Here is a 15,115-nt window from a genome sequence, read left to right on the forward strand (position 1 = left end):
GAATATTTCACAGAATTTGATAAACATTTGCATAAAGGTCTGTCTGGTGTCTCTGTATTGTTTTAAATTGTATCCTAGGAACTTCCCTTTTAAGAAGTTGAATTATATAATAGAATGAATGCACAGCATGAATGTGACAAAGACTGTAAAATGCAGCGGTAGCCTTTGACTTTGTCAGGAGAAAAGGCTTGTAATTTTATCATGAGCTGGAAGTGATCAGTTTATACCACACTCACATTTGTTTGTCTTTCCTCTTGACCTGCATATTTCCATTGCATTAAAATCCCTTGTTGATTCTTGAATTATTATTCAGAGGTCTATCTTCTTCATGTCTACAGAACAAAGCTTTTTATTCCAAAGAAAAGTCTTGTTGTCCTTTTCTGATTACCATAGACTTTCTTTTCAGTTCTTCATTGCTGTATTTATTCAGCTTAAAACTTTGATCGCTTCGGTTGCCTAAGTTAGGTTTTTCCATTGGCCTCTTCTTTCTCTTTTTTTTATCCTTTTGGTTCATCAGCCTTTAACCTACATAGTTTCTCTTTATTCATTCTATGATTCCTCACTGGTTTGTTTTTTTGTTTTGATGTTACATATGGTTTGCTTAGCAGGACTTTAGTACCTACACACATCATATTCCTCCTTTTGTACAGGGTTATCACCTGTAAATGAACTTCAGTTTCTAGTTCTTCCCTGTACAAATAGAATTTAAAATATGTTTCTTGTAAAATGCTTAGAATGTTGATGTTTGACTGTGTAATAGACATAATAGTGAGATTGTGTTTATGAGATGCTGGCTGAAAAAACACACAAACTTAAACAGAATCATAGAATTTTAAAATTTCTATTGTAAAAATACAGAAAATAATTTTTTCCTTGAAAAATGATGGTTTATAAATTTCACATGTTATGTGAAAAATATTTTTTTTGCTTGTTCAAGCAAAACCATACATAGTATGTAAAAGAGAACTAGAAAACACCCTGCTTTTGAACCGATATATTGTTGTTAGGAGATGTATGAAAGGGTAAACTGAAAGTATCCTCCGTGTTCTATGTTACTGCTTTACAGACAAGTGACTATTTCGAAATTTTTGTAGATTTGTTCTTCTGCACTTCCTAAATACACTCATTGCTAAATTTGCCTACTGGGAAAAGAGTTGTGCTGAAATACCTGTGCCCTCAAGTATTACAATCTGAAATTGGAAAGGTAATTAATAATTTCTTTTGTTTTTTTTTTTAGTAACTACTGGATTTATCAAGAGAATAGATAGATAGATAGACAGATAGATGATAGATAGATAGATAGATAGATAGATAGATAGATAGAAGATTTTGAAACACACTTTCAGGTTTTTTCTTTTCTTTTTAAATCAAGCTTGTAGTTGTATGTTGTTTTAAAATGTGACATTTGTGGAGCAGTCCTAAAACAATTTGCTAGAAACATAGTTACGTGGAGATTAACATAAGACATCTAAAATAATCTTAAAAATTGCCTACTCTTAAATTTTCTTAAACTTCCAGCATTCCTACTGTCAAAAGATGGAGGAAGTACTAATGTTCCAAGATTTATTTTCAATACCCATGCCTCAAGACTACCGACAGCTGGAAACACTTTACACAGAAGCTACCTTTCCACTATAGAAAATTCTTAAAAGATTCTATCTCAATATTAGTTTTTGTGTTGGATCTTTTCAGATGCAATATACACAATGCCCTTTGCTCAGCACTTCCTAAATCAAATGAATTTTTTTCAATGCACAGAGAAATCCTCTTTCAGTTAGGATCAAAACCTGGCACATATCTTTGTTCCATTGTTTGGTGTGTTGAAACTGAATGACACAAAAAACAATGCAGTAAATTCAGTGAAGTGTATGCTTAAGATAATTACAGCAGATATTAGCTTCATCTACTAAAATAGTGTTGGAAAGTCTCCACAGTATCTGAATTTTGACACTGCTGTTCTGACTCTCTAGTTCCAGGAGGTATTCTTCAATACCACACACAGAGCTAATTCTTGATCCTTTGAGTTGAAGGATTGTACAGGCAATTTTCTTTCACTCTAAGTGAAGGAATCATCTCATGCCACTAGAATCTGTGCAACAGGATCACAGTTCTCTTAAAGTACCTAATCTGCTTGTAAAAGAATTGAAGATGGATCTTTCATGAGTGGTGGGGCAGATGTAGTTTGTTCAAGGCAATCCCACTTTGGGGTAAAAAACACACAAACATGTTTATTCCCAGACCTACTTAAAATATTTTTGAAAGGGAAGTAGGATTTCATAACAATAAATGTGTTCTTACATATTAGGCTGGCACCTCTATGTTATTTGACACTGAGAGAGATAATGGTGTAAATGAAAGGCTGGAACTCATCTGTCGCCCTCCACCATTGCTTTTTGCACAGGAACATGGAACTGTTGGAACAAGTCCCGAGGAGGGCCACGAGGATGATCAGGGGACTGGAGCACCTCCCGTATGAAGACAGGCTGAGAAAGCTGGGGCTGTTCAGCTTGGAGAAGGTTGCATGGAGACCTCCTAGCAGCCTTTCAGTATCTGAAGGGGTCCTACAAGGATGCTGGTGAGGGACTCTTCATTAGGACTGTAGTGATAGGACAAGGGGTAATGAGTTAAAACTTAAACAGGGGGAGTTTAGATTTGATATAAGGAAGAAATTCTTTACTGTAAGGATGGTGAGGTACTGGAATGGGTTGCCCAGGAAAGTTGTGAATGCTCCATCCCTGGCAGTGTACAAAGCTGTTTTGGACAGACATGGTTTAGTTTGAGGTGTCCCTGCCCACAGGAGAGGGTTTGGAACTTGAAGATCTTAAGGTCCTTTCCAACCTTAACTATTCTATGATTCTATGATTCTAACTACTTCTGCATTCCTTTTTCATCTTCTGATTTTGTGCCATGAATGTAATATATATCAAGAACATACAGATGATGTTTTTATTTTTCTCTCTTTGCACTATATTTGTCAAAAAATCTGTAGAAAATAAAGTTTGGAAGTTTTATTGTATTACTTTTATTTTCATATATAAAAGCATGACTAGAATTCAGTGTAGAATCTGTTCCTCAGTGAATTAAATATTTTGAGGTTTGCTGAGTTTAACCATGTTGGCCTCAAGTAGCCCAATCTGTGCATTCAGAACTTAATAACTTTGTGAACCAAATATTGTCAGGCTTCCAAGACTAGAAGAAATTAAAGGAATCAAGAAACCAACCAACTGACTGATTAGGATAGGACAGGATTGGAGCAACTGGTAAAAAGGGTATACTTGTGTAAACTTCCCCAGATTGAACAATATTTAATATCAGGTTGGAGGTAGCAGTCCCTCTAGTGAAAAGCAGTTTATGCAGTTTGCTTCAGTGTGACATATATGATTATCTACGTATAAGACATGTTTTATAGGTTCTGCTGCAAAGAACATTAATAATTGGAGGTTTCAACTATCCACGTAAAGCCTGCATCTTTGTCTTGCCAAGAAAAGATGTAGAAATACTAATTTTGTGTAGAATAAATTCTTTTTCTAGAACAGTTAGTCTCAGCAACCAAATGAAAAAAAAAATACTGTTCTGGAATTTATTTGAGTGGTGTAGAGAACTTGGTTCAGAAAGCATCAGAGAGAAAGCCTCACTGTAATGTTTACATCAATACAATGAGAAGCACTGAACTGTGCAGCTTGTCAGGAACCTCTGGAAGCTGACTTTCCAACATGCTGCTTAAAGCAATGGCAGTTTAGGAAGCTTTGTTGGGATCTTTTCAAGTTTTAACAAAGGATGGAGGAGGTGGGAGACCAAGGGTAGAGATTTCAGAACTTTTCTGGGCAACTCTTCAGGGTTTGACCAGCCTAATAAGCAACTTATATCTAGTTGAAGTGTGATGCATAGATTCTAACTTGTGTCCATTGGCTCTTATACCATCCACTGCACTCTGGAAAAGTCACCCTTTTGTGACGCCCTTGCGTTACGTAAACATCAATAAAATTTTCCCTTCTCATGGGGCTGAATAAACCCAGATCTTTTACCCTATCATCACAAAACATATGTCCATCGTATTACTCCTTTACTAGCCTTCATCTAGTCAGTCTGTGTCTTTCTTGGAGGAACCTTAAACAAGACATAGACACATATGCAGAAATGCTGAATAGAATAAATTTTGTTAAGCAACTGTCTATACTCATGCCTATACAGCTACTATATTAGCCTTTGCCACAAAGACATGTCACTACCTTAAGCTCTCCTTGTTGCTCTTAAAAGACCCCACTTTTTCTGCAAAGCTGCTCTCTAGCCAGATGGTCTTCTAGAATGTCCTGTTAGAATCATAGAATAGTTAGCGTTGGAAAGGACCTTAAGATCATCTAGTTCCAATCCCCCTGCCATGGGCAGGGACACCTCACACTAAACCATATCACCCAAGGCTTCATCCAACCTAGCCTTAAACACTGCCAGGGATGGAGCATTCACAACCTCCCTGGGCAACCCATTCCAGTACCTCACCACCCTAACAGTAAAGAATTTCTTCCTTATATCCAGTCTAAACCTCTGCTGTTTAAGTTTCAACCCATTACCCCTTGTCCTATCACTACAGTCCCTGATGAAGAGTCCCTCACCAGCAACTCTGTAGGCCCCCTTCAAATACTGGAAGGCTGCTATGAGGTCTCCATGCAGCCTTCTCTTCTCCAGGCTGAACAGCCCCAACTTTCTCAGCCTGTCTTCATATGGGAGGTGCTCCAGTCCCCTGATCATCTTCGTGGCCCTCCTCTGGACATTAACTAAGTAGTAGCAGTAACCTGATCTGTATTTCCAAATTGCCTTTTACAAGGCTCCACATGAAAGATTCTAAGTTCCTGTGGGATTGGAGGAAAGGTCCTTTTAGCAGCAGGGAACCAGTCAAAGCAGAGGAAACAAGGAGTAGTACTTACATGCCACTTTCAGGATGGGAAATTGTGATCAGACTGTGTCAACTGTTGGGCTTGCGCTCTGTTCTGAATAGCATCTGCTTTTGCCTCTGCTGGAGACAGAGCACTGGTGATAGATAGACCCAGCATGGGTCTAACCCAGTGGGGCATTTCTAGCATTCATGTAAGCCAGTCATTGACTAGAATGGGTTGGATCTTGTATTATGCATTATAATTTCCTGGTAGGCTTTTCTGAAATATTTCCAGCTTAGATGTATCATTACTTTAGTTGGAGAACACTTCACAATTTATTTGGAAGTGCTTCAGATGTTCAGACTATAAACCTACCCCTTTACCTATTTCCTATAATTTATTTACTTCTGCATGTCTTTCATCACCCTAAAAACCTCTTTATGCACAAGTTAACTCTCTTCAAAATCTTGTACAATTATTGTATACTTGTCACTTTGTGTGTAAGGAGGCAAGATGATTATTCAAATGTTTTTGAAGTTGAAAAATAACATATTTAGAAGATAAAGGTTCAACAAGAAGTATGTAATGTTGAATAGTGTTTAGTTACATAAACAGAGAATGTTTTTTCAAGGAAGCATTTTGCTGTTCAGTGGAAAAAGTGAACGTGCTATGAGGAGTTAAAACAGTGTGGAGGTAAAGGCCACTGTAGGCTGTATTACAGAAATTGATGATGACTGAACATGGAGGATGAAAGAAGAGCAAAGAAAGTCAGCCTGTGAAGGCAGCTGACTGATCCTGGAGTCTTATGTGTCGTGCAAAGTTACTGTCCATGTTTCTCATTTTCTTTGTAGTTGTGTTACAGCTGAGTCAGAGATACATTAAACAAATAACGTGTTTTAAAATACATTTTATTTTTAAACACTTTCTTAAGTTAGCAGAAATTATTTGTACCTTAGCTTAGAGGGAATCTATAAAACATATTTCTTGTAAAGCAGTTAGGTGCTGCTATTTAGAGTGCAGCAGAAATAGCTGTGAGGAAATTAGCAATGCAACCTTCAGAATAGAGCTAGAATAATGTGTATTTTTATATAATATGAGGTCATATTTTAAGCAAAATCTGCATTTGCTTGTCCTCTGTTCTAGGTGCTGTTGGATCCTAGGCTGAAATCAGTGTGTATCTTATTTCTAAAATAGAGTGCAACTATATAATTAAAGATTGTCAGAAAACATAAATGAACCATTTAAATTAATGTCTTTAATTCCAGCATTTCCCAGTTTGACTTTGAATCTCTAGCACTGATATCCTGGCAGCTTTTATTTGTATGTAATTTTAATAAAATGCAAAACAGTAATTCAGGTATTTTGGTGTACAGACCTTAGCTGATTGATATTACAGAATAAACTGTAGTGGTATTATAGTAGTAGATCAGGGCTGGAAAAGGGGAGGAAAGATTTTCTTAGTAAGTTTCTCAAAGACTCAGAAAAAAAGAAGAATGGTATGATACAGCTGCATAAGGTTGGCTGGTAGTTTCCCCTGAGACTGAGTACTTATGCCACTCTCAACAGGAATCCACCTTCTGCTGGTTTCCTTTTCATCTCAGGCATTTCCTTACCTAAAAAAGACTAGTTGAAACTTCTCAGTGTATGTTCCAACCAATAATATACCTGAATTTTGTAAATTCAGACTTATGTATTTTAACCAAGTCTTGTATAAATGTGCTTATGCTTAAAGTATGCCAAGTATCATCAAGTTAAAATCAATTCCTGGGTCTTAACAACTTTTTCCTCACTAATAAATTGACATGTTTTTGATTGATTTTTTTTTATGGTTTTAGTGGTGTCTGTGTGATTGTTCTGTAGTTTATTTTTTTTTTGTTTCCTCTTTTGTAGACTGAATCCTGAAAAAGAATTGAATCAGATGAAAGTACACCAGTCTGTGGGTAAGTTCAGAATACAGGAGATTAACTATGTTTGCGATTAAAAAAATGTAGAATTTCATACGAGTGTATGTAGCCCGTTATCTTTCTCTTGAATGTGTGTTTTGTATGCATAGCGCCATGTAAGTTCTTATTTCAAAGTATTATTAACCTAAAGTTCTCCACATGCCTATTAAATCAATAACAACTTACAAACTAAGTTGTTTGCAACTTGTTTATATATACTGCATATAAAATTATGTTTAAAGGATCTATGTATGTGTTTATAAATACACATGTAAAATTGAAATCTTGTTTATGAAGCTTTCTTCTGAATCTGAAATGGTTTCTGAAGTACTGAAATTCACTGATACAGAAGTATTGATATTCAGTGATACAGAAATTTCATGCTCGTTCAGACTTCTCTTTTCGTAGTAGTCTCAAAATTTATGTGAAATTGAAAGTGAATCAAAATGATGGGACTATTATAGGAATTGTTCATCAATATCTTATTTTATATCTTTACAATCTCTACAATAGTTGGTGGTTCTATGTAGATGGATCTTTGTCAGTCAGATAGGCAGTACTTTACCACTGCCTCTCCATCACTTCTCTTATTCTCTGTGTTATTTGCTGTTGCTGAATGGTATGGGAGAAGTATTCAAGAGTGCAGTTACAGTCCAGGTGTATGTCACATCTGTGGTGAATTCTTTATGCACAATATAGTACAAGAAAGGGAGTAGAAAACCGGAAGAAGTATGTTGAATGTTCTTGGCAATAAAACCTACCATTGTTTACCCCAATTTTCTGCTGGGATTTGGTTTGGTTTTGTTTTACTTTGCTTTGCTTTGCTTTTTCGGGGGGGAGGATGTATGGTAATATTGGCCACTTGAATGAAAATATATGGGGGGTTTCCCTTTATTTTAAGTTTGGTTTATAGCTATCTATAAAACATAGTGGAAATACCCAGTTGCTGAAAACTCAAAGTTACTGTTTTCTTTCATATTACTTTTTATGTGTTACATTCACAGCTTTGGATAGAAACCTAGTGAAGGTTTTAAATACTGACTTTAAAAATCATTTCTTTGCTTCTGTCAATTTAGTCAGTCTTCGCAGAGATGTAAGTGGAAAGGCGACCAGCAGTGTGGAGTTGACGGCCTGCTGAGTACTAACCACATTTCCAAAAAACAGTCAGATCCCTGAACCTGCCAGTTCTTGACATGTTTAGTGCTTTAACAATTAGTCATTTATTCCTTCTTTTTAAAAATCATAGAATCATAGAATAGTTTGGGTTGAAAGGACCTTCAGGTCATCTAGTTCCAAACCCCCTGCCATGGGCAGGGACACCTCACACTAAACCATGTCACCCAAGGCTCTGTCCAGCCTGGCCTTGAACATTGCCAGGGATGGAGCATTCACAATCTCCCTGGGCAACCCATTCCAGTGCCTCACCACCGTCACAGTGAAGTTCTTCCTTATACCCAACATAAATTTCGTCTGCTTAAGTTTTAACCCGTTACCCCTTGTCCTGTCACTACAGTCCCTAATGGATAGTCCCTCACCAACAGCCCTGTAGGCCCCCTTCAAATACTGGAAGGCTGCTATGAGGTCTCCACACAGCCTTCTCTTCCCCAGGCTGAACAGCCCCAACTTTCTCAGCCTGTCTTCATATGGGAGGTGCTCCAGTCCCCCGATCATCCTCGTGGCCCTCCTCTGGACTTGTTCCAACAGTTCCATGTCCTTTTTATGTTGAGGACACCAGAACTGCACACAGTACTGCAAGTGAGGTCTCACAAGAGCAGAGTAGAGGGACAGGATCACCTCCTTCAAGCTGCTGGTCACACTTCTTTTGATGGAGCCCAGAATACGATTGGATTTCTGGGCTGCGAGCGCACACTGAAGCTGGCTCATGTTCATTTTCTCATCAACCAACACCTCCAAGTCCTTCTCTGCAGGGCTGCTCTGAATCTCTTCTCTGCCCAACCTGTAGCTGTGCCTGGGATTGCTGCAACCCAGTCTGAAGATTCTCTTTGTGCTCTACGTGGAACCCTTCCCCTTCTTCTCCTCTCCTTATTTTGTGAGATCTACTGTTGTATTTTTCCTTAAGTCTGTAAGATCTTTGAAGAAAGGATCATCTTTTTGTTAGTTTATCACTGCAATGTTTCATGTAAAGGGTTTAGCATGAAGGCAGCCTTTAGCTTTTGTACCACAAAATAACAGGCATAAACATAGACTTCACTCTAGAAATACATGGCAGGGCTGGACCTGCCAGATGCATCACATTCAAAAGGAAAGTATTCAAACCTGAAAAGAATTCCCTATTTTCCTATCATATTTTTCACTTAACCACGATGTGGCAGAACATGTGTCTCTGTGATCTGTTATTGGCATTTTCGCTTGTTCTTGCTGTCATTCTGTTAAATTCATAGAATCATAGAATAGTTAGGATTGGAAAAGACCTCAAGATCATCTAGTTCCAACCCCCCTGCCATGGGCAGGGACACCTCACACTAAACCATGTCACCCAAGGCTCTGTCCAGCCTGGCCTTGAACATTGCCAGGGATGGAGCATTCACAATCTCCCTGGGCAACCCACTCCAGTACCTCACTGCCCTAACAGTAAAGAATTTCTTCCTTATATCAACTCTAAACCTCTGCTGTTTCAGTTTCAACCCGTTACCCCTTGTCCTATCACTACAGTCCCTAATGAAGAGTCCCTCCCCAGCATCCCTGTAGGCCCCCTTCAAATACTGGAAGGCTGCTATGAGGTCTCCACGCAGCCTTCTCTTCTCCAGGCTTAACAGCCCCAGCTTTCTCAGCCTGTCTTCATACAGGAGGTGCTCCAGTCCCCTGATCATCCTCGTGGCCCTCCTCTGGACTTGTTTTAACAGTACCATGTCCTTTTTATGTTGAGGACACCAGAACTGAACACAATACTCCAAGTGAGGTCTCACAAGAGCAGAGTAGAGGGGCAGAATCACCCCCTTCGACCTGCTGGTCATGCTCCTCTTGATGCAGCCCAGGATACGGTTGGCTTTCTGGGCTGTGAGTGCACACTGAAGCTAGCTCATGTTCATTTTCTCATCCACCAACACCTCCAAGTCCTTCTCCACAGGGCTGCTCTAAATCTCTTCCTTTTTGCCCAACCTGTAGCTGTGCCTGGGATTGCTCCGACCCAGGTGTAGGACCTTGCACTTGACATGGTTAAACTTCATGAGGCTGGCATCAGCCCACCTCATAAGTGTGTCAAGGTCCCTCTGGATGGCATTCCTTCCCTCTAGCGTATCAACTGAACCACACAGCTAGGTGTCATTGACAAACTTGCTGAGGGCACACTCAATTCCATTGTCCATGTCAGCGACAAAAATATTAAACAAGACTGGTCCCAACACCAATCCCTGAGGGACACCACTTGTTACTGATCTCCAGCTGGACATTGAACTGTTGACCACAACTCTTTGAGTGCGACCATCCAGCCAGTTCTTTATCCATTGAGTGGTCCACCTATCAAATTGATGACACTCCAATTTAGAGACAAGGATGTCATGTGGGACAGTGTCGAACGCTTTGCACAAGTCCAGGTAGATGACATCAACTGCTCCACCCCTGTCCATCACTTCTGTAGCCCCATCGTAGAAGGCCACCAAATTGGTCAGGCAGGATTTCCCCCTAGTAAAGCCATGCTGGCTGTCACCAACCACCTTGTTGTTTTTCATGTGCCCTAGCATGCCTTCCAAAAGAATCTGCTCCCAGATTTTGCCAGGCACAGAGGTGAGACTGACTGGACTGTAATTCCCCAGGTCATCCATTTTTCCCTTCTTGAAAATGGGGGTTATATTTCCCTTTTTCCAGTCATCAGGAACTTCACCTGACTGCCATGATTTTTCAAATATGATAGCCAGTGGCTTTGCAACTTCATTCGCCAGCTCCTTCAGGACCCACGGATGGATTTCATCAGGTCCCATGGACCTGTGTACATTCAGATTCTTAAGACGGTTACGAATCAGATGCTCTCCTACAGTGGGCCCAAGGTCTACGTTTTAATAGTCCCTGTGTCCACCTTCCAAGACTTGGGTGCTGTGGTCAGAGCCTTTGCCAGTGAAGACCGTGGCAAAGAAACCATTCAGAACCTCAGCCCTCTCCAAGTCCTGTGTAGCCAGTTCTCCCGAAAGCTTCCGGAGGGGGCCTACATTTTCCTTAGTCTGTTTTTTAGCTGCTACATACCTATAAAATCCCTTCCTATTATCTTTAACATCCCTTGCCAAGTTTAGCTGCAATTGGGCCTTAGCTTTCCTAACTTGGTCCCTAACTACCCTGACAACATCCCTGTATTCATCCCAAGCCACCTGTCCTTGTTTCCACCTTTTATAAGCCTCTTTTTTCCTGTGAATTTTTCTCAGCAGCTCCTTATCCATCCAAGGAGGTCTCCTGGCCCTCCTGCTGCACTTCCTTCTGGTCGGGATGCAACACTCCTGAGCTTGTAGCAGGTGATCCTTGAATATTAACCAACAGTCTTGGGCCCCCTTACCCTCTAGGGCTATATCCCATGGAACCTTGCTAAGCAGGTTCCTGAAGAGCCCAAAGTCTGCTCTCTTGAAGTCCAGGGCAGTGAGCTTGCTGCACGCTCTTCTCACTGTCTTGAGGACCTCAAATTCAACCATCTCGTGATCACTGCATCCAAGACTTCCCTGGAGAGTCACATTTCCAACGAGCCCTTCCCTGTTGGTGAGCACGAGGTCAAGCAGGGCACCTCTCCTCGTCAGCTCCTTTATTGCTTGCAGAAGGAAGTTGTCTTCCACACAATCGAGAAACCTCCTGGATTGCTTGTGCCGGGCTGTACCGTCCCTCCAACAGATGTCAGGGTGGTTGAAGTCCCCCATGAGAACAAGGGCCTGTGAGCGTGAGGCTTTTCCTATTTGTCTGTAGAGTTCTTCATCCACAGGTTCCTCTTGATCAGGCAGTCTGTAACATATCCCCACAGTAATGTGTCCCATCACCGATTTCCCCTTAACCCTGACCCACAAACTTTCTGTTAGCTGATCACCTGTCCCCAGGGAGAGTTCCATACTCTCCAGCCTATCCCTAACATAAAGGGCAACTCCCCCTCCCCTTCTACCGGGCCTGTCTTTTCTAAAAAGCCTATAACCCTCCATTCCAACACTCCAGTCAAAGGAGCCATCCCACCATGTTTTGGTGATGCCTATTATATCATGGCCCCGTAGATGTGCCCACATCTCTCATTCCTCTTGTTTATTCCCCATGCTACGAGCATTTGTATAGAGGCATCTGATCCGAGCTCCAAATGAAGCCGGCTCAGTGGCTGGAGCGGCTAGAATATTACTACATTGCTCAGAGTATTTATTATAGGTGCTGGCAACTGACTGGGTGTGTTGGGATGGAATGATGCTCCCTTCCCCCAACACAACTAGTTTAAAGCATCCTTGACAAGTCTGGCAAGCCTCCCAGCAAAGCCACTCTTCCCTTTCTTTATCAGAGCAGTTCCACCAGCCCCCAATAGACCTGGCCTACAAATGTGGGCCCCATGTCCAAGACACACAAACCCTTGACTATGACACCACCCTTTTAACCATTTATTAACCTGTCCAATCCTCCTTGCCTTTGGAAGGTCCTCCCCTGTGTCTTGGAGAATTGTCGAAAAGACTATCTGAGCTCCAGAACCCCTGACCACCTCTCCCAGAGCTCTGCAGTCCTTCTTTTTACTCCTCAGACTACTACTTTCTATATCCCTAGCACCCACATGTATCACTAGAAGTGGGTAATAGTCGGTGGGACTTACTAGAGCAGGCAGCCTCTCCACAACATCCCTGATCCATGCCCCAGGTAGGCAACACACCTCCCTTGCAACCGGGTCAGGCTGACAGATGAGCGCTTCTGTCCCTTTCAAGGCAGAGTCCCCTACTACTACAACCCACCGCTTTTTCCTGGCGGCACCAGTAGAGATCTTCTGTACCTCACCACCCGCACAGTAAAGAATTTCTTCCTAATATCCAGTCTAAACCTCTGCTGTTTAAGTTTCAACCCGTTACCCCTTGTCCTGTCACTACTGTCCCTAATGAATAGTCCCTCCCCAGCATCCCTGTAGACCCCCTTCAGATACTGGAAGGCTGCTATGAGGTCTCCACGCAGCCTTGTCTTCTCCAGGCTGAACAGCCCCAACTTTCTCAGCCTGTCTTCATATGGGAGGTGCTCCAGTCCCCTGATCATCTTTGTGGCCCTCCTCTAGACTTGTTCCAACAGTACCATGTCCTTTCTGTGTTGAGGGCACCTGAACTGCACGCAATACTCCAAGTGCTATCCTAGACATACAGACAGTTACAGGCAATGGTGTTTTATTGCCTCCTTAACCAGTTCCTGTGAAGAATTATATAACAATTAGAAGTGAAGAGGAGAAAAGGGGGCTGAATAGGCCATCTATTTTCTGCTCAGTAGAAAGGGTTATTCATCAGTGACCTTTGGATTTTCTTTCATTTTTGTTACTTGTGACTTTTGTGATAATACTGAACAAGTACTGTCTTTTTTATCTATTTTGCAGTAATTTTCTTTATTTTTGACACATAATATGTTTATTTATAGAGTTTTAAATTTTATTTTGGTATATCCACATAATAAACATAATACCTTCTGTGCTTTGATCAGTTACTTGGAATATGGGAAATCTTTTTTCTTTTCAGTGGGGTACAGTAAATGCTGATATAAAAGTTATAGCAGACATTCAAATGAGTGAATATTTAGAAAAAGATGAAAAGCATGTTCATATTATCTTTGTGTGTTACTTAAAGAATGTTGTAAATGTATGCAATACCACTGTGCTGGGGGACTATAGTCTGAAATAGCATGGGAACTACCATATTAATATCAAGGTAAAGGTACATATTCCCCAGATGCATAGTTTTACCTTTTTCAGCTTTTATTATCTTTAGAATAGTGTTCTATTTATTTCATGAATACAGAAGTATTAATTGGCCATGACATGTTCCAAAGACAAAAGAAAGGTCTAATTCACTCTAACAAACTTGTTAGTCACTGTTTATATCAAGAGGATTGTGAATCTACAGAGAGTAACATAGTTTTCTTCTACACTTGATTTGTTTATAAATCAAAAGTTTTTAAGTGACCTGCAGTGTCTGCTTGTAGTTTGAAATGATACTTCTAAAGCAGCCCTCCACCAAGTAGCACAGATATTTGTCTGCTGTGATTAGTTCTTTAAGTTAATTGAGGCAAGAAGGGTGAGAAAAGAATGTGAATATTGTGGGTTTACAGTGTTGGAGGAATTTTTTGTTCTTTAACATATTACTTCATATTCCAAGAAAACGTCTTCAGGTGTGTAATTGCTCATTTCTGTGAGCCGTGGGCAATTTACAAAAGTTAAGCTCTTGGTGCTGATCTAAACAGAATGCATTTTATTTTGATTTACTGTACCTAATTGTACTTCTAAACTTTTCCTTAGTATTCTTCTGTATGAATAGATCGAATTTTAACTTATTGGCTGTCTCCGAGAGCAATACGTGAGATTCATGCTCACTCTCATTAGTTTTATCAATTTCTAATTGTTATGAATTCACAATATTAAAATAGAAAGATTTGTGTGATTCGTCTGGTAAAGTACATGATCTTTCACTTAACAAAAAAAGGGGATTTAAAGTTTTCATCCATCCTAATTCTGTTACTGTTTGCTTTGTTCACCAATCACTCTGATCCTCCTAGCAGGGTACAAGACCTAGAGAACAGAACTGGTAGTGACTGTGTAGATAAAAAGGCAATGAATTCTGCTTTTAAGGCATAGAGGGAATAGTCTATAAAGGGATAGAAATTGGAATGAAAGTACAGCGTTTTTAACCTGCAGATCTATTGTACCTTTGAAAAGCTTGTACTCTGTAAAAAAACATACTGTGATGCTACAAAGATTTATAATTATATGACAGAACACTTTGAAAAGAGGTCACTTTTCAGAAACTGACCAAAGACTGACTGCCAAGAAAATAGATGACATTATAAATAATTGCGGAAGTGAAGAAAGCATTTCCTGAAAATCTCTAGGGTTTTTTTAGTGAAATATTAGGTGTCACAATTACATATTTTATGATAGACAAGTATTATTACTTTCTTACAGAGCCACTTTTCAAACTTAGTGAAGATGATGAAGTCAAGAACAGTACTGCAAAGAATAGGAAAGAAGTTTCACATCAAATGTTACAGAAGGTAAGACACCAACCCCAGCAAACAGATAGAGATTTTAATATAAGAATCATATATGTAAAAGTCAGTACTCATTAATTTAGGTCGTAATTTCCTTTCCTAATTCAAAAA

General features: G+C 40.0%; 1 protein-coding gene across 3 annotated transcripts in view; it reads left to right on the forward strand.

Annotated features, from left to right (window-relative positions):
* CNTLN (centlein) overlaps window positions 1–15,115 on the forward strand; it is a 194,288-nt gene that overhangs the window by 114,671 nt on the left and 64,502 nt on the right. For all 3 annotated transcript variants that reach the window (XM_031054312.1, XM_034073006.1, XM_034073005.1), the window contains 2 exons: window positions 6,762–6,811; window positions 14,919–15,007. In XM_031054312.1, coding sequence (XP_030910172.1) covers window positions 6,762–6,811; window positions 14,919–15,007 — 139 coding nt within the window. The remainder of the gene's footprint in view (window positions 1–6,761; window positions 6,812–14,918; window positions 15,008–15,115) is intronic.

The sequence above is a fragment of the Melopsittacus undulatus genome, chromosome Z (genome assembly GCF_012275295.1).
Source record: "Melopsittacus undulatus isolate bMelUnd1 chromosome Z, bMelUnd1.mat.Z, whole genome shotgun sequence".
Lineage (NCBI taxonomy): Eukaryota > Metazoa > Chordata > Aves > Psittaciformes > Psittaculidae > Melopsittacus > Melopsittacus undulatus.